The sequence below is a fragment of the Athene noctua genome, chromosome 3 (genome assembly GCF_965140245.1).
Source record: "Athene noctua chromosome 3, bAthNoc1.hap1.1, whole genome shotgun sequence".
Classification (NCBI taxonomy): Eukaryota; Metazoa; Chordata; class Aves; order Strigiformes; family Strigidae; genus Athene; species Athene noctua.
The window spans coordinates 17,702,423-17,728,691 of record NC_134039.1 but is presented as its reverse complement, the minus strand read 5'-3'; the positions used below and the strand labels follow the sequence as shown (position 1 = coordinate 17,728,691).

The 26,269-nt window shown below is 49.2% G+C and overlaps 2 protein-coding genes across 2 annotated transcripts in view; one reads left to right on the top strand and one right to left on the bottom strand.

Moving 5' to 3' along the window:
- Positions 1-26,269, bottom strand: part of WNT5B (Wnt family member 5B) — a 74,363-nt gene that overhangs the window by 32,433 nt on the left and 15,661 nt on the right. The gene's annotated exons all lie outside the window — the stretch shown is intronic.
- On the top strand, positions 5,054-8,736 carry FBXL14 (F-box and leucine rich repeat protein 14). The gene has a single exon (XM_074902139.1). The coding sequence runs from the start codon at positions 5,238-5,240 to the stop codon at positions 6,438-6,440; it is 1,203 nt and encodes a 400-aa protein (XP_074758240.1). The 5' UTR covers positions 5,054-5,237; the 3' UTR covers positions 6,441-8,736.

Below are 26,269 nucleotides of genomic sequence, written 5' to 3'. Positions count from 1 at the left end.
TGATGAGCACAAAGTTCTCTCTATGACAAGCTGGCACCCTCATTTTGCTGAGCCATGCCAGAAGATGATGGCTTAAGTGTCAGCAAAGCAAAAAGACCGTTCTGGTCTCATTTATACACAAAAACCATTCCCCAAACTGGCTTTTAAGAAGTCCCACTAAACCAACTTTAAACCCAGTTTAAGACCAGGCTTAGCTGACTTTTTGTGGACACACTTCAAATCTGATGAAGGAGATCTGGAAGCCAATTTGTGAAGGACAACTGCAGCCCTCTGGAGCATGACTGACAGAATTTGAATCAGTCCCAAACCAGCATTAGTCAGTTGCATTTTTTGGAGGGGAGAAATTTCCCCACTGTAACTTAGACTGTGGTGAAACACTTTAAACTGAAAAGTAATGTAGTGGTGGGCTGGACAAAAGGACTGAAAACCCAACATTAGCCAGTCACAGGAAATTAGCTAACAGACTGTATCAGGCTACACCCCAAACACCACCAGCCTGCAGCCTCTGCAACAGACAAGGCAGGCTGAGGCCATCCATGCCTTGTTTTTTCCGAGGGTGGGAAGTAAAACACCACCATTTAAAATGAAAGCCTACTTCTCCAGTGCTGTCTGCATGAACAAGGACATCACTGGGCTCCTACCTGCCTAACAGCCCTTTGATCATTGTAGCTGTACCGAGAGGAGCACATGAATCGGAACTGCCTGTTTTCTCTGCTCCCGCGGATGAAGCCGCCTCTCGTCCCTCAAGCCCTGAGATGTAGGACAGTGCAGTCAGGTGGGGCAACGGGAGCGATTAGCGACCACAGGGCATGGGAGAAGGCCGTTCCTCAAGGAGCCAGTTCAGGGAAAGGAGCACAATTAGCTAGGCAAGGCAGAGAAATCTGTTACTTTAGGAATTAATTTAAGGTTAAATGGGTCAAAGGAGAGAGAGTGAAGGGTTAGTGGACCACAGGCTTTATTGTTCAAGAGGTTTCATGTCATTTCTATCCTGCAGTCCCAGGGGCCACTGCCCACAAGTAAGAAAAAGCCAAAGGCCAAGCAGGTTCCTGTGAGTAAATTCACAAGTTTTCCATTCCATGGCTGAAGCTGTAAAAATGCAGAAAGCACAGGAGCAGCGTGGCAGAAGAAAAGGAAGGGTAAGGAAGGACTCCCTATTTGTTATCTCTTCAATGATTAATTGGAGCCAAAAGTTACCCTGCAAATTGAGAAGCAAAAGAAATAAGTAGGGATAGACTGAGATGGGAGATGCAGAAAGACCTGGTGGACGTTATGCCCAATCATGGAATAAAAGATCCAGGATAGACAATGGTGCAGCTTTATCAGCACGAATTACTTCTAATTGCAGAAGCCACAAGTGAGTTAAGTGGATCCTCCTGAACCCCTGCCAAGCAAAGCTGTCCAGCCTCCACTGAACACCAGTGTAAATGGGGAAAAAAAAGAATGAAACATTTATCTGGCAAGTGCCTTCAAAAAGAGAAAGTGGCTGTTGGGAGCTGCTCAAGGGGCTGGAATGCTGGAGATGGTTCCAGGGGGATGGATCAGCCATCAGGGTGTATATGAGGCAGGCAGGGATTTTTAATAAAATGCAGTTTATTGCACACTGATTACCACCTCCCATTTATACCATATGAGATCATGAAAAACATGGCACATATTTCCTTACTCCTGGAAACACAGAATCAACTGAACAACCATGTGATAAACTGGCCCTTTTCATGCACTTTTACTTTGTCTTTCTAAACTTCTATTTCCAAACATCTGTCACCTAGATAAAGTGAGCAATAAACTACTGGAAAAATACTTTCTGTGCCCCACCCTCCCCCCAACCAACCCCACAGTAGATTAGGATTATGAGTCCAAATTCCAGGGCTGTTCCATTTAACGTGTTAATCTTAATTGTTCACAAGGAAGCGCAGACTCTTGAATTATGTAACGTGAGAAATGGAACTTCAGGGTCTCCAGAAAATGCATCATCTATTTCTAACCTTTGCTGGTTACACACAAAAGGTGTTACAGACACAACACGCTAAGACATAAATAAAAAAGTATTTCAGGTAAGCTTTTATGCCTTGGAGAGCACACCTCTTCCCGCTCCCCCTCAAATGTGGCTCGAAGGTAAAAGGCTTAGAGAGAGGAAATTCCTCATTATTTCCATGGTAAGATTCTGCAGTCAAATTTGGGATAATACAGTAAAAGACTTCATTAGCACTCTTTCAGAATGACTTGTATAACTTGCTTGTAGTTTTGCCAGTTATGAGTAATGCAACAATCACTAAGATACACCAACACCACCTTTGTACCACATTTCCTTCTCATGTTGCCGGATGTCTACTGGACTCAGCCTTCTCATAAGTGATCCCACTGTCTTCAGCCAAGCAGTCCTTGCCGAGGCAGGCCCACGCGGCCCACGAGACACCACACCTTTCACCTGCTCCTCACTTCACGGAAATTCTGCTTTTTGGTTGCAATGCTCTACAACTGGTCTGAGCACAGTAGATCTGCAGTGCAAGCTGCTCAGCAAAATCTAATCCCCCTAATAATTTTCCTATTAACCTAATGGTTAACCACCCCTCCCCCTGACAGCACAAAGTAATAATGCTGCAAAGATAAGTGGTGACATTGGGTAACTGGGTGACACCCTGGTACAGTGTCTGAGTGGGGCTGTGGCTCCACAATCACTAAAACCAGGTCTACACATTGTTGGATCACCCAGGAGTACAAATTTGGTCGGGATCAGGCCAAGGCACGTGATCACACTTCTGCTGAATGAGCCAGAGCACACGATACGGAGCCAATGCCAATTTTATGCTGGCTATATGCCAGCCGCAGGGGTGCAGACGATACCTGATCCGGCTGGAGCTGTGTACAGTGATACCTGATCCAGCATAAAGTCCGCTAGTAAAAAGTTAACCTGTCAAAAACTTCTTGAATTAACTTGAGCAGGCAGAGCGAATGAATACCAGGTCAGCACTTCACATCATGCAGCCATCCCAGTTTTGAGCCAGTAATAGGACTTGTACTGCTGGCTTTTCTGCGTTGCCAAACCACAGCCGATAGTGATGCTTATACGCATGGGGATCTCATTGCAGGATCAGGGCCTCAAAGTCCTTTAACTTGTCTTGCCTCCAACTTAAAGAAAAAGGCAGAATGAAATACAGACATTGAACCTCTAGGCAGTCAACAGAGTCCAATATGGAATCTGTATGTGAAGATGGAGCCACAAGCGTTTCTGCAGCAGATAAATTTAGATGATGATTAAAATAGCGCCTATTCCTTCAGGTTAGTGAAAGGCTCAGTACAGCAAACACGCCAGTAACTAGGCTGATTTTTGTCATATTTTAGTAATCCAAACAGTATTAAAAATGCACCCTGTTGTGTTGAACAAATGTGAACTTTGTATTTTTCTTTACAGCTCCTTGGCACAGATGGACAGTGCTGCTCTTTTGAAACTGTTTTTAAAAGCCTTACCTGATCTCTAGTAGAACTTAACCCGTTTTTAACACTGGTACAATACTGCCCAGTGTTGAAACATGCACAGTTACCATTACACGAGGCTACAGCCACGTAGGAAACGTGGATTTCAAACATTCTTCCTTGCAATTGCTGGAAGACATTAGAAATTGCTTAGTTTATGTGAGCCCTTCAACTATTTTCAGAGGTAGTTCAAGGAGACCATTATCTGAAAGCCATTTTCAGAAGTTTTTCCATTTCCCATCACAGAGGCCCTAAAATAATCCACCTAGGAGTCTAAGCAACCTTGACAGTTACCCAAGTCTCCGACCTATTTGTAGCCACACTCCAATCGCTCCTGCATGGATGCCTAGACAGGCCGCTCCCAAATTTTGGTCCTCAGGGCCATCAGAGCGACTCAAGGCAGATCACCGCAGATGGCCGCAGCCCCCTCTCCAAAGGCCAGCGGCGAGGCAGGCCCGGCTGTGCCCTCGCCGCCCTGGGCAGCAGCACGAACCCCCGTCCCTCCTCACGGGCCGGGCGGCCCCGAGGGGAGCGCAGGGGGCAGTTTACCAGCCGGGCCATGGCGGCCCTCGGCACGCCCCGACGCCGAGGCGGCCCGGCGGCAGAGGCCGGGGGCTCCCCTCCCGGGGAGCGGGTGTGCAGGGAGGCCTGAGGTGAGGGGGCTGGCGGGACGGCGGTGCGGGGCCGAGCTGAAGCGGGGCTGCCCTCAGGGAGCGCCCCGCCGCCCCCGCCCAGGAGGCGACAAGTCACCTGAGGGTGACAGCGCCGCGCCCCGCCACGGCTTCCCCGCGCTGACAGGGCGGGAAGGGGGGCGACGGCCGCCGGCGGCGCTCGGGGGGGGGCCTCGGGCGCCCCCGACGGGCGGGGCACGGCGGCCGCGGCGGCGGAGCGGCGGGGGCGGTCGGGGGCTGGCGGGGCGCCGGCGCGGCGCAGCAACGGTTAACGGCGGGGCGCAGCGAATGGGCCGCGCTGTTGCCAGGGCGACGGCTCGGAGTGTTCCGGATCGTACCATTGCGCAAGTGGCGCGGGGGGGCGGACACGCGAGCGGCGCCGCCGCCGCCAGGCCCGGCCCAGCGCCGCCTCCTCCCTCCCTCCTCCACCCCCCCGCCTCCTCCCCCTCCCGCCCGGCCGGAGCGCGGCGCCGGGGCCCAGCAGCGAGCGGCGCGCGGCGGAGCAGAGCAGGCGGCCGGCGGCGGCCGGGCCCGGAGCGGCGGAGTCGGTACCGGCGGCGGGGCGGGCCGGGCCGGGCCGGGCCGGCGCGACCCTCTGCCCTCGCTGCCTTCTCGCCGCCGCCGCGGGATGCGGGCGGCCCGGGGCCGCGGTCTGTGAGCGGCGGCAGCGCGGAGACAAAGGGAGGCGGCGGGGCTCGGCGAGCCGGCACCAGGAACGGGGCGCGGGGGCCGCCGCCGCCGCCGGGGCGCACCCGCCGGCCCGCCGGGAGGCGGCACGATGCGGCACGGGGCGGCGCGGCCGCAGCAGCGCGGCGGCAGCAGCGGCGCGGCCCGCCCGGCGCGGCGGTAGAGGCGGCGGCCGCAGGGCGCAGGGCCGGGCTGGGCCGGCGGTCGCGCAGCAGCGTCTCCCGCGGGCCGGGCCGCGCCGCCCGGGCCGGCGATGTGAGGTCGGCGGCGGCGAGGAGGAGCGGAGCGCGGCGCGGCACGGCGCGGAGCGGAGCGGAAGGCGGGCGGGCCCCGAGCGGAAGCGGGCCGGGCCCGGCGGCGAGGAGGAGCGCGGCGCCGGCGGGGGCGGCCGGGCGCGGGCGTGCGATGGAAACGCACATCTCGTGCCTGTTCCCCGAGCTGCTGGCCATGATCTTCGGGTACCTGGAGGTGCGGGACAAGGGCCGGGCGGCGCAGGTGTGCACGGCCTGGCGCGACGCCGCCTACCACCGCTCGGTCTGGCGGGGCGTGGAGGCCAAGCTGCACCTGCGCCGCGCCAACCCCTCGCTCTTCCCCAGCCTGGCGGCGCGGGGCATCCGGCGGGTGCAGATCCTGTCGCTGCGGCGCAGCCTGAGCTACGTGATCCAGGGCATGGCGGACATCGAGAGCCTCAACCTCAGCGGCTGCTACAACCTCACCGACAACGGGCTGGGCCACGCCTTCGTGGCGGAGATCAGCTCCCTGCGCTCGCTCAACCTCAGCCTCTGCAAGCAGATCACGGACAGCAGCCTGGGCCGCATCGCCCAGTACCTCAAGGGCCTGGAGGTGCTGGAGCTCGGGGGCTGCAGCAACATCACCAACACCGGCCTCCTCCTCATTGCCTGGGGCCTGCAGCGCCTCAAGAGCCTCAACCTGCGCTCCTGCCGGCACCTTTCCGACGTGGGCATCGGGCACCTGGCGGGCATGACACGCAGCGCGGCCGAGGGCTGCCTGGGCCTGGAGCAGCTCACGCTGCAGGACTGCCAGAAGCTCAGCGACCTCTCGCTCAAGCACCTGGCCCGCGGGCTGGGCCGCCTCCGCCAGCTCAACCTCAGCTTCTGCGGGGGCATCTCGGACGCAGGGCTGCTGCACCTGTCGCACATGAGCAGCCTGCGCAGCCTTAACCTGCGCTCCTGCGACAACATCAGCGACACGGGCATCATGCATCTGGCCATGGGCAGCCTGCGCCTGTCCGGCCTCGACGTCTCCTTCTGTGACAAGGTGGGGGACCAGAGCCTAGCTTATATCGCACAAGGCCTGGATGGGCTGCGCTCCCTCTCCCTCTGCTCCTGCCACATTAGCGACGAGGGCATCAACCGCATGGTGCGACAGATGCACGGGCTCCGCACCCTCAACATTGGCCAGTGTGTCCGCATCACCGACAAGGGCCTGGAGCTCATTGCCGAACACCTCAGCCAGCTCACAGGCATCGATCTCTACGGCTGCACCCGCATTACCAAGCGGGGCTTGGAGCGCATCACCCAGCTGCCCTGCCTCAAGGTGCTCAACCTGGGACTTTGGGAAATGACTGAGAGCGAGAAGGTCAGGTGAGAGGAGGGGGGTGCCCCGAGACCTCCATCTCCTCTGGAGGGACTCACTGACTGACTGACTGCTGCAATGGAGGAGAGAAAGAGAGAGAGAGAGAGAGGGGCACGCACAGAGCCATGCTACACACACACCCTGGCACTGGAGGGAGGAATGTAGAGAAAGAGTATATCCTTGGCCTTTCTGTGCTTGCCTACCTGCCCTTGCTCTGGAGGAGGAGAAAGCGGAGGCAGGAGGAAAGAGAGAAAGCACCTGTCCTTCTTCCAGGTCATGCCTCCAGCTCCACACTGGGGAGACAGAGCTCCCCCTTCCCCCACAGCATCCTTCCCTGTGGAAGAAGTAGAAGCCCACACTTATGCACTGGGGCTAGAGACACCCCTCTTTATCCCCACTCCCTGATTCCATCCCCTCGTGCACTAAGGATGGATAAAGACAGACCCTTGTTATGCCATGTATTCAGAATAGATTATTTTTGGTTTATATAAAGGAGAGTGGGAATGGAGATGGGAACAAACAATAACAACAGCAGAAAAGGCTTCCTAGCTACACTTATGTACCCAGCCACCCAGTCATCCTGCGCCAGGCACAGATGCAGCTTTTGGTAGAATAACCATTCCACCTCTGTGCTTGCCACTCCCCTGTCAACTGGGAATTGTGACAGAAATACTGCTCCCTAGGTACATTGATGAGTGTTTTTTTTTTTTTTTAATCTGTTTTCAATCTCCAGTTTTGTGTTACTCTCTACTGTGGGCGGATATAACCTCCCACTATTCCAGTTCTCCACTGCACTGAGACTAGGGATAGCTATGGCCTCTCCTTTTGTCAGTATGTTTCCCTGTCATCCTGCACTACGGTTAATGAAAAAGCCTAGGCACTCCATTCTCTCCCCCCATCTCTGCTGGAGGTGAAGATACTATTTCTGCCTTTTCCTGTCTCTGGGGACTGGACATGGACCCCAGTCTCTTAAGCCTTCCTGTGCACCGGGGGACACTGAGAGTTACCAAGACTCAGTCTTCCCTTTCATCATTCTCTCTTTTTCTCCCCTCCTTCTTCTTGGCAACAGGGATAGACATATCCAGCTACATATCCATTCCTCTTTGGGTCAGGGGTGAGCAGGTAGAAGGGATGGCTAGCTCCCCTCTACCCAGGGGACTTGAAGAAGAATCTCCAGCTTCATTTGAGATACTGTGATCTGTTTTTATTTTGAAATGCATAAAAAAAATTACTGCTACAAAAACAGCCTCTTACTCTCCCATCTATCCCCTTGCTTACGTCCTGTAACTGATCCCAGTTTTTCTCACTCATTCTCTTTACAGTATTCGTTTTCTCACATGGTTTTATTTTTTAAAGACATTCGAAGTTGCTGTTCTTGTGGATTTTTAAGTACATTTTTTTTTCTGCTGAATATATTCTATATATATAAATATATATATATGATGTCTGGCTACCTCGTTTTAATTTGTTACTTTTTTTTTTTTTTTTTTTTTATCCTCCTCAAAAGCCCTGGAATTCTTACAGGAAAGAGATTTTGAGACTGAAACATTTTTGTGCCTAGACTGGAATAATGCCCCTTGGGTTTTTTCTTCTTTTCCCCTGCTCCTGCCCCCACCCCCCCTTTTTTTTATTTTTGTTTTTATGCTTACCCTGCTGTGTTTCACCTTCACATTCTGGTTGTGCCTCTCCCTCCCTGTTCACTGGGTACCCAAACCGTGCTTCTGCATTTTTACTCTTCTAGCACAAACATGTAATGTGAGAATCCATGCTGAGGATTGGGCTACTGTTAACAGAAATGTGTAAAATGCAAGTTCGTTTTAAAAAAATTTATATATATAGATATATGCAAATGCTTTCACCTCCCCTCCCAAATCACCTACAAAAGGTCACTATGCCAGGCTTCCTGTTTGTAGGTGGAGAGGAGCAGAGCTGGCCTGCAGGCCCCAAGGCTGCAATGTGAAGGGGAGGAGACTGAAGTTCATCTGTCTTATCTCTGTTCTGTCAATAAAATGGAGCTGGGTCTTTTTTTTTTTTTTTAATTATTATTTCAAAGAGGAAGAGTAAGTTGGGTTTTGTTTTGTGTTGGTTTTTTTTTAAAGAAAAATATCTTGGGTATTTTTTTTGCTCATCTGTTCAAAATCTCAAATCCTCCACAGTAACAGGCCAGACCACGGAGTTAACGCAAACCCAGAGACCCCTATGGATTAATTGTACTGTTTGTGAATTTGTATAAAAAAATAACAAAGATCCTCTTAAAACATTTTATATTCTTACAGTAAAAGGTTAAACATATTTATATAATAAAAGAGGAAATATGAAGTATGTTTTTGAAAAAAAAAAAAAAGACGTATCTGTGTTGTTTGTGCTTTTTAAAGACATGTATCTATCTATCTATCTGTTGGGTTTGCTAAGTATGCCGGGTGTTTGGGACTGCTCATTCTTGTTCTAGAGTGACGAAGGAGGAGAAGGAAGGAAGAGAGCCTGGTGCCTCCTGTGCAGGATGTTGAGTAACATCATCATGAAGGGTTTGTAAGGAAGGGCTTTGGTAGGACCAGCCTTGTCCGCGAGGGCGCTCACAGCGTCCGTGGGGAGAAACTGAGTTCAGCTGCCCATCGGTAAGTGTTGGTGCAGTTTGAGGTTAGACAAACCGCAAGTGCTGAAGCTCACTAGCAAGTGAATCGAGTACTCTGTGGTAGAGGAAGACATCTGGGAGGGGACACAGAAAGGCTGTGTTTCTGAATTTATTAAAACTCCAGAGTTTAATGGCAGAGGTTTTTTTTCAATTTAAATTGAGGCCCACCCTGAGTGGAAGACCCATTAACTAAAACCAGTTTCCAGCAGTGACAGCCACCAAAAACCGTGCCCTCGCCAGCACATCAGGACCTGGGAAATCCTAAATATCTTGGTTGGTTTCCACTGCCCAGGCAAACATTAAAGAGGAAGTAAAGTGGGAATGTGTTAAAAAAAAAAAAAAGTTCAAATAGTCTGAGGTGTCCTTTGTGCTGTACCATAATCTTTCTCCTCAACGTATGACTTTTAACCTGCTGGGGTTCTTTTTTAGCCTTCCACGATGTGGGTGTTTTATTGTTGGAGATGGAGCTTAAGCAGTGTTTATAGGGCAGCGACAAAGCCTGTCTCCCCCCAGCCCGGCGGCGGGGCTCACTCGCCCCGCTGCCCCCTTCCTGCCTCTAAGGAGGGGGAATGTGAAATGGTGGAAGAAGCCGGAGCCATTGTTCAGGAAAGTTAAAAGAGGAGCTGTCCTTGCTTGCTTGCTCAGTCATGCATACTCAATCTGGCCGGGCCCGGGTCCCTATGGAAAGGAGGAGGGCGATTCTTCCCCTCTTTTTAACATTCCTCTCCAGGCCTGGCTGTATTTAAGCTGCTTTCCTCAGCGCCGAGGAGGAGGGAGGGGGATGGTCTGAAGTTCCTGTACATTTGCATTTTAAGCACTTCCAGCGCTGAGCAGGCCACTTTGTTCCCCCCGCGCTGCCCTGCTCCAGCAGCCCGCACCGGGGTGCTGCTCCAGGTGGAGCGATGCCCTACCACAGGAGATGCCCCCCGCCTCGGAGCCGGCCTGCCCCGGGTGCTTAGCCTCTGCCTCCACAGGTATTTTTGGCTGAGGCTGGGCTAGGCATACCTCTTTGTTGCCAGCTCTAACCACCTCACCCCTTTTATGTCAGTGCTGCATTTCAAAGGGGGAAAATAGTGCTCAATTCTGGACCCTCCTAAAAAGAAACACTACCTCCTCCACGTCCTAAGGACCTGGACTATCCCAAGGTTTGGATTTTGGGGTGTGTGGTTTTTTCCCTCCTCCTTTCCTAGACTTCCAAGCTTTCTGCTGGGAGTCCATCACAAAAGCCGCATTGTTCGCTTTAAGGGAAAGCCACCACAATTGGATCTAACTGAGCCTGACACTATATCCATCTTCCTCTACTTGGAGGGAGGTGTGGGGTCGGTCCTTCTTGCATTAAGAAAAAAGTTTACAGTAACTTCTTGACAGAAAAAGAGGATGTATGTATCAGCATTATAAACAATGGGAATTCCAGATCAGGCTCCCATTACTGCTGAAAATATAAATGTTCCTGGGGTAGACAGCAGTTCCAGCCAGGGATGGGGAATGATACATCTCTCATAAAGTAGGTTTGTTTCTGTTAGATTTGAGTGAAAAATAGCATCTCCTTATTAAGCCCCATGTTCACATGGGTAACGGTGGGACATTTATATCTAAATATAACAGGTGTGCTCATAAGTTCAGCAATCAGAACTAGAACAGGATTTTTTTCCTAAAAAACACCCCCCAAACTTCCTCCTCCCACTTAAAAAAAACCCAAGCCAAAAAGCATTGCCCACATGGCCTGGTATGCTCTTTAAAGGCAACCCAAGCCAAAGGAAGCTGTAGAAACCAAAGTCTCCCTGAAGCCCAGGATTCAGACACCCTGGGCTGTTCCCGGAGATGGACCAAGTGCTCCTCATGCCTTTCTCTCATGCCCCAGCATGACAGCACCTCCTCAGGCACAGATGCAGGCCTCCCTGTCCAGCAGGGCCAGGGCTGGGAATGCATGTGTTTACTAGTAAAGAAAAGGGTTTCTTAACATAAATAATCCATTGCCAACAACCATAGACCAATTACTACATGACTTCTCAGGGTAACAAGGAAACTTAATTTTCACTCTCCAGCCACACTTAAATTTTTGAACATGACTCAGTTGGCAACTGGGGTAGAAAACCATAAAAAACAAAGAACAAAACAAAAAAAAAAAACCCACATCCAAAAAACCTATTTGCAAGTGAACTGGAAGTCTCCTGTCTGTGTCATCAAGCCTGCAGTGCCCCAGTGGTGGCTTTGGTGCCAGCCTTCACCACTGAGCCCAGCAAAAGTGCTGCCAGCCCATTCAGCATGCCAGCTGGGGCAGGAGGGTCCCTTGGCTACACTGCACAGGCTGGGGCATGGAGGATAGACCAGGGACACACTTCATGGACTGGTGGCTCTGGGGAGCAAAGAGGCCATGTTCAAGAGGTGGTGGCAGAAAGTGGAGCAGAGCAGGAGTGATGTGAAGGGGGGATGAAGGGACTGGGAAGAAGAGGAGGTGGCCGGGGACCGAGGGGCAGTGGCAGGGAATGCCGGCTCACAAGCTGCAACAAAGTCCTGTGGTGTGTGTGGGGGGGTCCCTGCTTTGCTGCAGCAGCTGCTCCCCTAGCCCAAGCTGGTGGCTGGCTCCTCTCCCAGGGAGATGGGGAGGAAAAGGAGGCTCCACCTGGGTCCTACTGCCCTTGGACTGGCATACGGGAGGTCCGTGCATGACAGATTTATACCTTCCCGCCCCATACTGCGAGTTCAACTCAATCAGTTTGTCGTGGTGATTCTGGGGTCCTTTGTTTCCCTGATAATAAATAATGGGGTCACAGGGCAGCTGCCATGCAAACCACCTGGGGCCTGTGCTAGGATGAGGTGATCTCTGTGCTAGATAGTATAGAACTTAGCACTGAACCTATTCTTTGGAGGTCAGAGAAGAGTTAAAATGAGAACTGGGTGGCCAAGACACCCAAAGTTTTTGAAATCAAAGCTAGAAGTTAGCACAGGCTGCCATTAACAGCTCAAGGTAGGTGTCGCTCGGCTATGGCAGCCTCACTACATACATATGCAGGATGCTTCTAGCAAAGTGGACCCTTTTTTGTTTCCTCTCTCTTCCTCCTCTACATTAAATCCCACTCTTTTGGCCAGCAGCTCTTTAATAGTGCCTTCTGTGGCGGAAAAAGATAATCTATAAACTCAACTGGGTAGCATGGGCTGGATGTAAGGACCCCTCAGGACATCAGGGAGGCCCCATGCCAGGGCTGCTGGCTGGGCTGCATGATGCTCCCTGCCGTGGCCAACTAGGGAGGCCATCCTGCTCAATTCCCCAGTCCCAAGCTGCATGGAAGAAAGAGCTGAAGAAGGTTTGTCAGGCTCCTGTGCCAGAACTTAGACTCCAGCCACATTTGGCAGGAATGCTAATGCTTCTTCCCCTTCTTTAATTAAATCTACCAAAGGCATTTAGCTCGATGGCAGCCCAACCTGAAATAGCACCATGGAGATTTCAAAAGATCCAAATCCAATCTGTCCTTATGACAGAAAGATGAACAAAACTGGGATTTTCCTAAAAGATTTCCTAAAATCTGTGGCATGTTCTGGAATGTCAAAGTTTAATACCAGGGCCTGGACATGTGCCCTGAGCAAGTATTTCCACATGAGAGGGTTACTGAGACATAAACCAAACTTGTCTTCTGCTACAGAAACTAAGCTGGATCTGGAAACGGGCAACTCAGTTATTTTCTTTCCTTTGAGTCTTGTGTCTCCAAGCTCAGTTTAGTGATTTGAAGATGAAGCAATTTCCCTTCCCAGCTTTAAAAAAAAAAAAATTTTTTTTTAAATATATATATATATAGCTGAGGTTCATCTTCTTCCTCCTTCTCCTTCCCCTTGTTCTTCCCCAAAATGTCCCAGCTTTATAACCCCTGGGCACTTAAGGGGCTTGGCAGGTTAGCACTGAAGGTGTACAGATGGCACCACATGGGCATGCCGATTGCGGCTCTGCAGCCAGTGGCCTCTCTCCTTGTTTGGCGAGCTAAAACACCAAGAACTCAGCAGCAATAAAACCCTGCCGTTACCTCCTTTTGTAACAGCCACAGTTGCATGTCCAGTGCCCCAGCTTTAGCATGAACCACACGCATCCTTCAGCGCTGTAAATTCCTCCAGCTGTTAGGGAGAAGCTTGTGCCACAGGTGACCTTGTTTCCTCTGCTCCTCCAGCGTCGTGGGTGCGGCTTTGGCAAATCTCCGTCTGCTTGGCCAAAGCCCCCCCTGCGTGCCACCAATCCCTATGTGGGTTTGCCAGAGGTGAAGGGGACAAGATCCCTTGGGCTGCTTGTCTGTCAAACACCCAGTAAAACCAGATGGGGACAACACGGCAAGACAGAAGAATGAACGATGCCTGTGATACTGGCGGGGTTTCCGTGTTGGCGTGGGCTGGGTGAAGCATCCCCACCCCCTACATCCCCACAGCCAGCGGCAGCCCCAGATTTCTCTCCCCATCTCGCAGCACCTCCGGGGACCCGACGGCTTTCTGCTGCCGCCGCCGATCCCGGGCCCGGCTCCGCCTGCAGACAAGGCACCGTTCCGCCAGGCGGCAGCGTTGCCCGCCGAGTGCTGCCGCTCGCCCGGTTACCGGTCAACCCGCCGCCCCACAACGCGGGGAGCCGGAGCCCGTCCGGGCACCAGTGGAGCCCCGGCTCACCGGCGAGGGGGGCGGTGTGTTGCCTCATCCCAGGCCGATGCTCCCCACCGCCCACATTAATTAATTCAAACTCCACACATTAATGAATTCAAGGGTTGCTGTCCACATCAGGGTACGTGTGTCGCTCAGAAGGGGTCACCAAGCAAGCAGGGTGAGAAATCGGATGGGCTAGAGGGCTCGTTCTGCAACCGTGGACCACGGCCATGCAGGCACAAACCAGCGTGGGATGGCCGAGATCGAAGCTACAAAGGGGTGGTGAATGCTGTTGCTGCTCATCATCATCATCACCATCAGTATTTGATGGGTCCTAAGGGTTTGCACCATAAAGAAAAACGAGAAGCCACAGCTGGTGTAGCTGGACCGGTGGGGTGGTCAACACACCCCACTGTTGTGCGAGACCCACACACCCCAGCCTGAACTGTCTGCCTTCTGGAAAACATCCATCCTAGACTCAATACATCATCTCTTGACACGTATAGCTTGACACTAAGAAAATACTTTTTTTTTTTTTTTTTTTTTTTTAAAGCATGCAGGCATGAGAATGGTCAAGGAGCAGGATTGAATTTAAATTAATGCTTGGATTATTTTAGTTCCGTTCTGTTGTACAGGGCTTTGCTACATTGTTGGCACAGTGACTACCCATGGGTTACCACTGTAGTGATTAAGGTATCTATATGGAGCTGTATGTGCATGACCTTTTTAAGAGCTAAACTTGAAAAGATTTTTATCCACTTCTCACACTGCAGCTACAGATACAGTGACGGTGTCACTTTCAGAAGCAGCTATACCCGATAATATTCTAGAATTAATAATCAGCTTCTGCATAGCTCATTACATGCACAGACATCAGAAAGGGAAGTATCATCGTAATGGAGAAAAAAAGGTGGAAACAACTTGACTAAGGTTACATCCCAAATATGTAAGTGGCCAAACAGTGCCTGGCATCCATCTCTCCTGTCTCCAGTCCCCCTACCTTCTGCCATTCGGAGCAGCAAAACCTGAAATAAGTTTTCCAGTCTGAGGTAGCCCTGGAGAGGGAGGGTCAGGACAAAGAAATACTAAGAGCAGAGAACATCTTCCTACTCTACCCACAGCAGGCTCTGCCACCCAGAGCCCCAGAAACACTGGTGTGTGGGCTGTGGAAGTGCTCCCAGCAGCAGGAACCGCTCCAACAAGTCATCTCTATCTGTTCAGGCTCCTCAGCCATCACAGCTTTTATTTCAGGCAATAGCAAGTCTCACCAAACAAACACAGAGCTGACAGAAAGTGCGGCCTTGACAGCCCTGAAGGCCGATGTCCCGTCACAACAACAGGTACAGCTCGGATTGCAGCTCTCCCAGCTGCTCTATCTACATCTTCACCAGGACTGCCCCTGCAGTAACGCTCAGGGACCACCCATGTAGATCAAAGGCATGGGCAGTACACGGTCCTTAAGGCTGCAAATGCCCCTCTGGTTTTGCTTCCCGATAGGCACCTGTCCATTAGCAAAAACTAGCCCAGACCACACCAAAGACCAACCAAGCGACAGCAACTTTTGGCTTCCAGACCCAGACCACACGGCGTGAGGACTTGTGCCTGGCCTGCCCGCTCCCTTCCCCTCACCTCTGCTGGTTTCAGATGCAGCATGCCTGGGGGACATCTGGAAGAGACACAGGGGGACATCATCTCCTGCACACACCTGTCGGGGAGTCAGCAAGATGGGGAGGCTGCATGTGAGCGGCTGGGTGTAACTTCCACCCTGTCCCTAGTGCCAAAAACAAGCATGTTAAAGCTAATCTACCCCTGTCTCAGCTCAACTGCTTTTCTGTGACTAAGCCCCTTATAATGGTTTTACTAAAATCCCCTTTTGATGGAAAAAATCCCAGCTGGAAGTTTCGGGCAGCGGCACAATGTGCAAGTCTGCGTGTCCCTTTCCCCAGCTTCACAAAAGCCTCTAATCGAGTGGAAAATTTGCTGGAGGCCAGAGGTTTAGGCCTGCAATTATTTTTTAAGGGATTATCAGGAGAGAATGGGGGTACTTACGACCCTCCCTCTCTTTGTGTTTTGCTCTGTGCCACTTTCAGACAGACTCAGCCAGAAACCTAAACCACTGCAGCTGGATCCAGAGAAACCAGGGCTCAGCTGGGCAGCATGCCTCCCCTCTGTCCTATGGGACAAACCCCAGCCTCCAGGTTAGACGAGTCCCACTCCAGCACCATGCAACAAGCAGGAATCTTTTTCCACAGAAGCAACAGTAGAAGTTTTTCTTAAAGAAAAACTTGAGAAAAAGCAACCTATTCCAGTTCCGTGAGCCTTGCTGAACTCAAAAAAATAAGGAGCAGGCAGGGCTGTGGTCCACTGAACAGGCTGGGCTTTGGCTCTGCAAAGCCATTATGTAGGCAGTCTTGCACAAGTTACTTGCAGCAAGCTCCAAAAAGAGACTTGGCGCCAAAGATGCATGCTCTGAAACACCCAGGTTTTAAGGGCCTTGCTCCAAGGGTGGATCCTGGGGTTAGGGTCCTCAGTGCTTTTGCAGCCTCTGAGAGGAGTCAGACACCACTGAGGCTCCAAAACAACTTCTTGCCAGGCATGGAGCCACTTACTGTCAGCATGCTTAGCATGGGCCGGCCAGAGGAGAAATGCCACTGGCTCGCCTGCCTGAGGAGCTCCATACCTTGCTCAGAGCTACTAGGTGCTGCCTACGCTCACACATGACCCAAAACTAGGTGCTTCTCCTCTACCATCAAATTGCCACGCTCCTGCTTGTGTACAAGCAAGCCAGCCATACCCAGAGGAAGCAGCAGCGTGCCTTGCTTTTAAACAGTAGTCTAAGGAAGTGGGAGACCTGCTTTAATTCCTCCCTCCATTCATGACACTTCAAACCTACTCCTCCTGGAGAAGGCACTAACCATCGGCCCTCAGGTGAGGGCAGGAGAAAGGGCCACTCTTCAGTATTCCCATGTAAGCTGTGCTATGGTGCGGATGATTATTCCGGACTCGGTGCAGGAAACAGAGCACATTAAGGAAGCAATGGCTGCAGACCATGAGAGTTTACTCTTGGGCCAGTCTCTCCTTCTGAAACCTCTTAGTTTGTTGCATAAAGCAGCTGTTGGATAAAACTGAGAAGCAGGTTTTGATCCCTGAGCCTTCCAACCATTTGGCTGCTATATAAGATGTATCAAAATAAAGTGGCAGCTGTCAATCGGTTTTTGATCTTACTGTGTCTGTATATGCTAGGTGTGCTCTGAAAGTGCCTGGGGAGGCTGAGGGGCCAGGGTGCTTTCTTTCTGGATCATGATCAGACTCAAGCACTTTTGGGCAGGCACAAAAGTACAACGCTCAGCACCGAAGGGGTGTTAAAATAAGAATAGTTTTTAAAAACCCAGACAAACAGAGAGAAAAAGGCAAATGAGGCATTTGTGGAATTTAGATGCCTCCGGGAGCTAGGTGGTGCCTAAGCCAGGGATTTTGATTTTGCAACTTTGAATACTGCCTACATGTAATTTGTTCTTTTTTTTTTTTTTTTTTTTTTTTCTTGGATCAGGTCTTTTGCCCCTCTCTACCTCATTCTCTCCATCAACACAGACACTGTTTTTTCAGAGTTTTAAGACAGTAAGATAAAAACACAAATGGCCTAGCCTGTTCAAAACTGCTCATTAAGGCTGATGTTCTTTAAGATACTCTGTACATACCTAACTCCTGGAAGATGGATGAGTCTGCTCTCCAAGACAGCTCGAGATCTTCGGTATCCAAAAATAAGGCATGCAGAATCACCAGTATCAAGTAGTGGAGGATGTGACCTGTACGATTCACTAGCAGCATTAGAAATGTATGGTCAAGTGAAGAGTCAGCTCCAGCTCCATCTTCTCACCCTAATAAACTGAGGGCCGGGCATAAGGCCATCCTTTCCTACTTCCAAGGAGACAGATCTTTCCCCCAGCCTGCTGTTCCTGAGTGCTCTCGGTAAGCCTCGCTCTTGGAGTCCAGAGTCCTTCTGTTTATACATAGCCTGCTATCCACACATAACCTTCAAAAGCCCTACTTACAGTATCACTGAAACACTGGGGACTTCCAGAGATCACTGTCCAAATTCTGCACGGAGGCAGGACCAAATATACTTCGATCATTCCTGACAAGGGTTTATCTTAGCCATTCCTAAAACTCTCCTTAAAGACATAGCCTGCAGCCCCCTTGCCCAAACACTTCCAGTTTACTTCTAACAATTTTTCTTCCTATACACCTTAAATATTTTATCTTTTCTTCCAGATTAGGCTGTGTTTTTAATGCTCTCCACAACTGGAAACATAAAAGAATTGAGTTTTTTTCTGTTTAGGGCAACCTCTTATGGTGTGGTCCACAACTCCTTTCCCTTGGTCCTCACACACAGCTCCCTGCAGATGCACCTTGGATGCACCATGCTTCTCTGTGCAGGGTTTGCCTTGTGAAGAGCCCAATTATCATGCTGCATTATGCAGGTGGATTTCTAGATGTGTGATAAACATGTCTAGAAACTATTATGATCCTTCCCAATGTCTGTGGTCTGCAAGTCTCAAATCCAGAATCCTGGCAATGTGAAGCGATTTGTTCACTGGGATGTTATAAAGATTTTGTATTTTACAATGTTATTATAATATATACCATAAAGATATTATAAAGATACAACTTGCCACTTGTAAATTGTTAAGGCTTCCTAAGACATGCAGCTAACTTGGTATTTGCCATCTGTTCCAGCGCTCCCATTCCTTTCTTCTATAGATACCTGCCAGCCCCACTTCTTTAACCTCCTTATGGATGTTCTTTCATACCCCTTGATCTAACAGCTGTGTTCCCCACAGGAGGCAACAGAGACTGTATGTCTGTCCCCTACCCAGGGGCCACTGATGGAGACATGAGGGATGTGCTCAGTTCAGTAAGACTGAAGATAACCAGCATTTCACATGCAGCTGCACGAAGTAGAAGGATCTTATTTTTCTAGCGCAGCTTTACAGTGCAAGTGAAAAGAGAGGACTGACAACTGGAACCACTCCTGTTCAAGAAGCACTGCTCCAAAATTATCCTAGCATGAACATTACAGACCTTTGAGCCTCATGGGCTCTTGTCAATTCCATCACCACTACAGGATGTCCCACGTATGTAAACAGAGCAAAATAAATCCCTTTCCAGTTCTCAGCGGAGTAGTCGCGCTGTCACTGTACTCACAGAATATATAGTGCACAGATAGGGGCTTGCTTCCTGCTTGCACTATCACTACTATTTTCAAGACACATTTTCAAGCTCATCACCAAACGGAAGTGCCAAGCTACAACGCAGTGCAGAAATAAAGTTGCTCATCCAGGAAATTACAACTCCGTGTCTTACACTGTGTATTGCCCTTGTGTATAGCTATGCAATGCAGTGGGCATCAGCAGCAGTGGAGTGAGGCAAGTGACAAGGTTTATGGCTTGAATTTTTAAAAGTCTAGGCACTCAGATGTCCCAGAGTGACATGGGAACTTCTGGCAACTTCCACCTCTCAGGCAAAATGATGGAGTGGATTATGTTCTGGGCTCACTGCACGTCCTGCCACCCCTTTGCATCTCAGCTGTTTCGTGCTTAAAGTGAGAGTAGTATGTACCTATGAGAATAGAAAAGCTTTTTTTTTTGGAAAAAAATACTTGAGACCTCTGCATGGAAGTCATCAGAGAAGTCTCAGACATAATCACCAGTATTCCTGTGCCCAGGGCACAGGACAGGAAATTTGTCAGAGCCTCCCCACAACACTTGAGGAGGCCCCAGTGCATGTTCATGTCTGCTCCCTCCATACCATTTCCCTGAAGAATGGGTCTTGTAGACAGAAGGGTTTCAAAACACAGCTTGAGTGCAGTAACTGCAGACATATTGTGTCAGACAAGGGCTCAGTGTTGAAAGAACCGTCTATATATTCAGCTGCATATTGTTACAAACATTTAAAGAAGCTGCTGCATCCAAAAAGGAAGGACAAGTTCTTATTATTATGAAAGCTGGGGGGTTTCCAGGATTGCTGATTTGCCAGCAAACAATTCAGAGCCAGGATAGATAATCACGGTAGAAACGATAGGAAAATCTACAAGCGCCTGTGGACCACCTACGCAACATCTGCACATGTCTCATAAACCAGGTGTTGCTCCCTGAAGCACATAATCTGGGCACTCATTCAGTGTGCCGCTCCTACCACCTCCTGGCTCCCACCAGAACAATGTCACGCACTGCCTACAGCTACGTGCAAAGCGAGTAGCACCAACCCCAGTTCAGAGAAGTCCGTCATTTACCCAAGGATGTGTTATGTCAGTACAAAACTAGCCCACAGCTGGAAATTGGAAGCAACATATTTGAGGTATCACACTCATAGAAGAGGAACAGAAAAACTGCTTTGCCCACAGCTGCCCAAAAGCAGCTGCAGCAGTTTAAGTCAAACACTTAAAGGGAGGCATACCGAGAAGTCAGGCTCCAAGAGACACACAGATTCACACTCCAGAAAACAGACTACAGAGCACTAAATGCAAAGAGGAGTTAGTTTATCCCAGCAGCAAGCTTCACACTGTGTACAGATGTGCTTCCTTTACAGAGGTGAATGCATCTGAGTATGCCCAGCATCTAGGGCAGCTTTGGTTACTTAGTCCATGGATCCAACCACACTTCAAGGATGGGATATCTCTCCTTCATGCACTGGCTGTTCTCAAGAGCTAAGGCTGAAATCCTGGCAATAGTTCCTCCCTCTCTTCAAAAACAAAAGAAAAAACCCAAAACAACAAAGAAAAACCAAAAAACCAATCCCTGGTCAGGAGCTTGCTATACCACAGAATGAAAAAGTGCTTACTTTTCTTCAAGAAGAGATTATATTTCTTAAATCAGGTTGAAGCTGGTCATGGAATGGGGTTCAGCACATGGATGCAGTTCTGGAGGATTTTAATATGCATAACTCCAGGGGGAAAACCTCTGTCAATACAAATCCTATGGAAAATATTGCCCCTGTAGACAGAAGAGAGACCAGTTCTGTTTGTGTATTCAGGCACTGTATATATGAAGATATTTTAGAGGCCTCTATACTTAGCCATTGTGGTTTCAGTCTTTCCCAGGACAGAGGTAGCTGTGTAAGCATATAGTCAGCACTGGCTAAACAAGTACTTTTAAAACCATACTATTATTACCAAGTTAGTTAAAGAAGGCTTTTTCTTCTGTTTTTTGTTGGTGAGTTTTTGTGTTGGGTTTTTTTGGGTTTTTTTTTTTTTTTTTGGCGGGGGGGTGGGGGGCAGAAAGATCTGCAATTCAAGACAAAATCATTTTAAAAAATCTACCAAACAAAAACCCACCACACTTCTACCCTTCTAGCCCTTAGAGATGTGTTTTTTTCAGTATCTCTTCATATTTAACTGCAGCCAGACCACTTCAGGTCATGACTTAATCTGATCTCAGCAGGACAGCAGTGCTGGGTCTCACTGATACTCCTGTGGAAACTAGGGTCCCCCAGGAAGCGATGCGGATGACTCAGGCAGCGGAGCTCCTTCCTCTGAGTCAACACTGACCCAGTGTTTCAGCATCATGCCGGAGGGCGCTGACCTGCTCTGCGTGTTGTCTTTCAGAGGAAATAAATGGGTGCCTGACCACATTTGTGGTTATTAAGGACAACATGTCACTTGACACAAACATTGGCATTTGGCTACGTGACCGCTCCCTATGTGCGTAATTACATTTCTGCCCTCCTCCACTTTCTGTCCTGAATTGTTTCAATAGCTGCTGTGTTTCAGTCAGCCTAAATGCACTTCAACGGTTGGGGGAATAGTTCCAGCAGAGGCCAAAACTAAGAACCTGGAGCTATTGCTGACTCCACCTTTGGTTGGCTGTATAACCTAAGCATGTCTCTTCAACCTTGCCCTCTCCCTTGCTTTCTCCATGTACGAATGGGGGCTTGTGAGAAGAATCTCTTCTGTAAAATGCATTGAGAGCTACCAATGGAAAACCCCATGTAAGAGAGCACTGTGAAGATTTATTATGTGAGAATGCACTATTAATTAGGTATACTGATTAAACATGCTGGGATTTTTTCAGTAGAAAAGGTGTTAGGGAAAATAAGAGAGCTATATAAAGATAGCAGTGAAGTCTTCTGCATTTGATATAATCATGACCTATAATCTTTCTTTAATCCAAGTGTGCCTTGGATTACAGACCAGATAGGTGCTTCCCACTTCAATGCAGAGGAGTTCAGTGATGCCTCCTCTACAGTAAGTGCTCTAAAGGTGCAGAGCATTAGCAGGATTTTTTTCCACAGGCAACTCAGCTGCCTATAATTAACTGAAGAAAAATTCCTCCTCTTCTTCCCTAATCCCAGTGCTCTGATCACATGCTACGTTTGCTCTGGGGACTCAGTTTCAGAGCCATGTGACATTTACAACACACAGTCCTAAAAACACATGAAAAATACACCTGGTTCTGGGATTTGGCAGAAACTCAGCCCAGGTTCACCAAAAGGTTTGTGACCCTTCTGAGCACAGCTGGGACCAAGCCACAGTTTTGCACTGTACCTTGTGGCTTGGACAAGAAAAAAATCTGATCAAACTTGAAAGCTTTGACTGAGAGGCACTTGGTGAGTTTGAGTTCGGTTTAGGCATAAACTCAATTCAAAACTCAGAGGCTGGAAAGTACCTTGAATGGAGAGCGGTTGGAGTATCTGCACTCACCTGCATGGAAAAAAGGATCAGCTTGACACAGGTGACAGGGACTCAACAGCAGACCTGACCACTGCCAACACCAAGACAGCCATAAGAATGGTTGTAATTTAAATAGGGATTCACTTCTGAAGCAAAGTCCCCATCAAGCCCACTACCCATGTGGTGGTTTGCAAGTTGGAGCTGACTTAGAGCTTGGTAACTGCATTCCCTCTGGATGAAACTGCACAGGAGACCATGCTTGAGGAGGATACCTCACATGCCTCCATGCCTCACATGCCTCACATGCATGGGACCAGACAAGAACTAGTTAAAAATAACACCCCACAATGCTATTGTGTGGGTGCCAGGTCTTCAGCACTAACTTTTCAGCCTCCAGACCCACTCCTCCTGGCCCACTCTGACTGCTAATGTGGCCATGGCCACCGAAAACTGGGGCTCGGCCACCAGAGAACTGGAGTGCAGAGGTACCAGCAGTACCTGATTACTTGGGATATCTGTTTATGAGCACCCTCTGCTGGATATTACAATTTTTTCTTCCCTCCAGGCCAGTGATGCTAGCAGGCTACCTCTGCTAAACCAGCAAAACACTGGAGTGTGGAAGCAGGGAGCCTGTCCTAGTTATCCCCAGGATGCCCCAGACTACAGCAAGCCCAATGCACCAGGGGAGTCTACTCTGCACTGGTACATCTGCACCAGGATAAATCAGTGCTCCCTGAAAACAATCAGAGCCCAAAGACATACTTGTAACAAAGAAAAGTCAAACCCACCAGAGGCCTTCCCCACATGACTAAGAAGCCTACAACTCACTTCAGTCTGAACATACTGCTGAAAAAAAAGATGCCGATGTAACACCTAAAACACATTGTTCTCTGAGAGGATGGGAGCCATTCAGGCTCTGATGTAACATTTCCTACTGCAGCTCAGACCTGCAGAGGTCACCTAACCACCACAACACTGGGGTGGATGATAGCAAAGAGGTAATTGAGACACCTCAGGTGGTGGTTTGACAAGATGGATAATTGTTATCTTGAATCTATAGTCCAGGAGGACAGCAACAACATCCTTATCATGAACACCTCAGCCTTCAGGTGACTAGAAAGTTGTGGTCACCTCTGATCCCAGCCACATTTACATTTACATCATTTGACACGGAGATGTTTGGAAATGCAAGGTTCAGGCAATGACTCCTCTAAGCTAGCACCTACTGTCAGATGTTTCAAAGGAAGGTATTTGAGGTTTATGGGGCCAGGAAGAGCATTTAACCAGCTGCAGCTGGAAGACTGTCCAGGAGCAGGAGGCCTGATACCTTCTAAATCAGCTAGAATAAAATTCATAAACCATGTGTAAGACTTATTCATATATACGTCTTTCCTTTCTGCATTCTACTATGTTCTTGGTCTCAATTATTTATGTTCTTTAAGAAAAAAAAAAAAGTTTCAGCTATGTCAGATGTTTTATTTCTGTTTCATTGAAAACCTTGTATTACATAAAACTATACACAGGAATGCCTGGATTACTTCTCTGTACCTCTAAGTTTATATACTTCTGTCATGTTGCTTTTTATTACTCTTAACTCTAACTAAGGATGCGTAATCTTTTCAGTCTCTCCACACCTCTAATCATTTTCATCACCTTCTTCTGCTAAATATTTGTAAAAGCGATCAGAAATGAATGTATGATATTTTATTTTTAAGACCAGAGTCCCAGAGAATCACTCATCTTTCCATCAGAGATGCAGCAATGCACATTGCCAGCAGCTTCCTCCTCCTCACCCAAAGCGAGAGAAGCAACGAAGGAAGCAGGGCTTGTTACATCAGACCCTTTGACACTGCAAAATCCATGAATACTGGAGGAGTTATGTGCTCCTGTACCGTGGCAGCCAGCATTGGCTGTGGTAATGCAAACGAAAAGGCATTAACCCTGTTCCCTGCTAGGGAACAAAGTCTCCCACTCATTCCTTAAAGAAGTTAAAGGTACTCATTTCTGAGGAACTTGTGGGGTGGGTAGATATGCTCACTACAGTTCTCCAAAGATAGCTCAGAAATAACCTGGGAGGATCCCAGATGAAGGCTGGGTGTCTTCTTACATCTGCTTGGTTTGGGAGATGGAGTGTAAACAGTGGCACATTAGCTTAGATTAATTACAGACTGCGGGTTATTTTGCTTTCATGTAGTGAGCTCCGGGAACATAACACTGCTGATAATTAAATAGCACCTTCCATCAAAAGGCTCCAAACCACCCAGCAAACCAGCAGAGCTGTTAAGGGAGGGCTGCTGGAGCAGCACACAGCAGCAGCTTAACAGGACATAGGAACACAGCACGCTTGTTTAGGAAATGAAAAATTTCTACTGAAACTACAGAAGGAATTATCACGTGGTTTACATTATGTACTGCACAGTAAAACCTGGGCAGGATTAGCATCAGTGCCAGGAGACCTTCACTGATCAGACACAGAGTTTTATATCCCATGACAACACCAGATTATCTTTTTTCCTAGAACATTGTCTCAATAATGACTGAGGAATGATTAAAAAAAAAAAAAAAAAAGACATCTCCTACTTTGTTTTCTATGGGGTTTCTTTGCAGCTTTCCTACACAGAATATGAGCAACGGTTTATTTGGGACATGAAAACCCTCCGATTAGCAAGGGCAAGAAAATACAGAACAGGAGATAGACTCCAACAGGGAAAAGCTCACAGTGGTGGAGTTAATCTTCTGTATTAGCACATCCCCTCCCTCACCATCTCCTTCCACACACACCACTACCCTCCAACTATGTGAGATTTTGTGCCAGGGTCCCCAGCGTAGTACGCCAGTGCAGAGTCAATACTGGGAGGTGGATGATCAAACCTGCACCCTCCTTCTCATGGGCCATATCCCAGCTGGGTTACCACATGCTCTCTTCACTGTTCATTTCCTTTTCTGTCCCTGCTCTTTCCAGTCCTGAGGCTGCTTTTCCCTTCTTGGCTCCCCCTCCTCATCCCCTTGCAGTCAATGCCCACCAATGTCAGGGAAGCTCACGGTTACTCCAGCTGGGACGGCTGAATGAATTGCTGCTCTAAGGCCAGGCAGCTCCCCAAAACTGCAACCCTGAACTTGTCAGCTGTTCTCCCAAGGGCACCGAAATGAGAGCCCCATGCAGAAGCCAAAGGGAGAGCAGGAGCTGCCAGGATCTAGCTGCTATTTTACATTCACACTTGCAACCAGGAGCAGAACTGGTGGAGAGGTGCATATTTTCCCTGCCCTCCACATCCTCTGGTACTTTCTCGCATCCCTCTGCAGGGGGCAACTGGGAACCTGCAGTTCGGGAACTCAATTATCTCAAGATCAGCTGTCCTTTGCAGGCAGTTTCTTGCCCTGGAGTTCCAGGATATAGGGACTGAGGACATTAACATACTGAAACACAGACCAGATCCCTGCAGCACTCCCAGAGTAACCCTCAGGAACTCCAGCTTGAGCATCAGCAGCGTTACCAATGGGCAAAACCACACGCTGACCTCACGAGCACAGCATTATTGCTCGTCCGTTTCACACAACCGGCCCTCAGTGCAGGCACAGAGACCAATTCAGCCGATTTCACCTTCCACAGTTGGATTCAAGGCAAGGTCAGAGATGCTCTTCAAAAAGCAGATACTTGGGCTACAACCTGCCCACCAATACCAGAGGGCCAAAGTGCCCAGCTGGGAGGCCATTCATAGTGATAACAAGAGTAGGGAGAAAGGCTTAAGGAGAAAGAAGGAAGGGGGCAAACTTCATACAGGAGCAATGCTTACTTTTTAATGGTTAGTTACATGTTATTATGGTTTAGTTAATAATCTGAGGTGAACTAGAGAGAGACACATGTTTCCACCCAGCACCTCCTCACCTAATAGAGATATCTTTCTGGCACATTGTACAGACACGCTT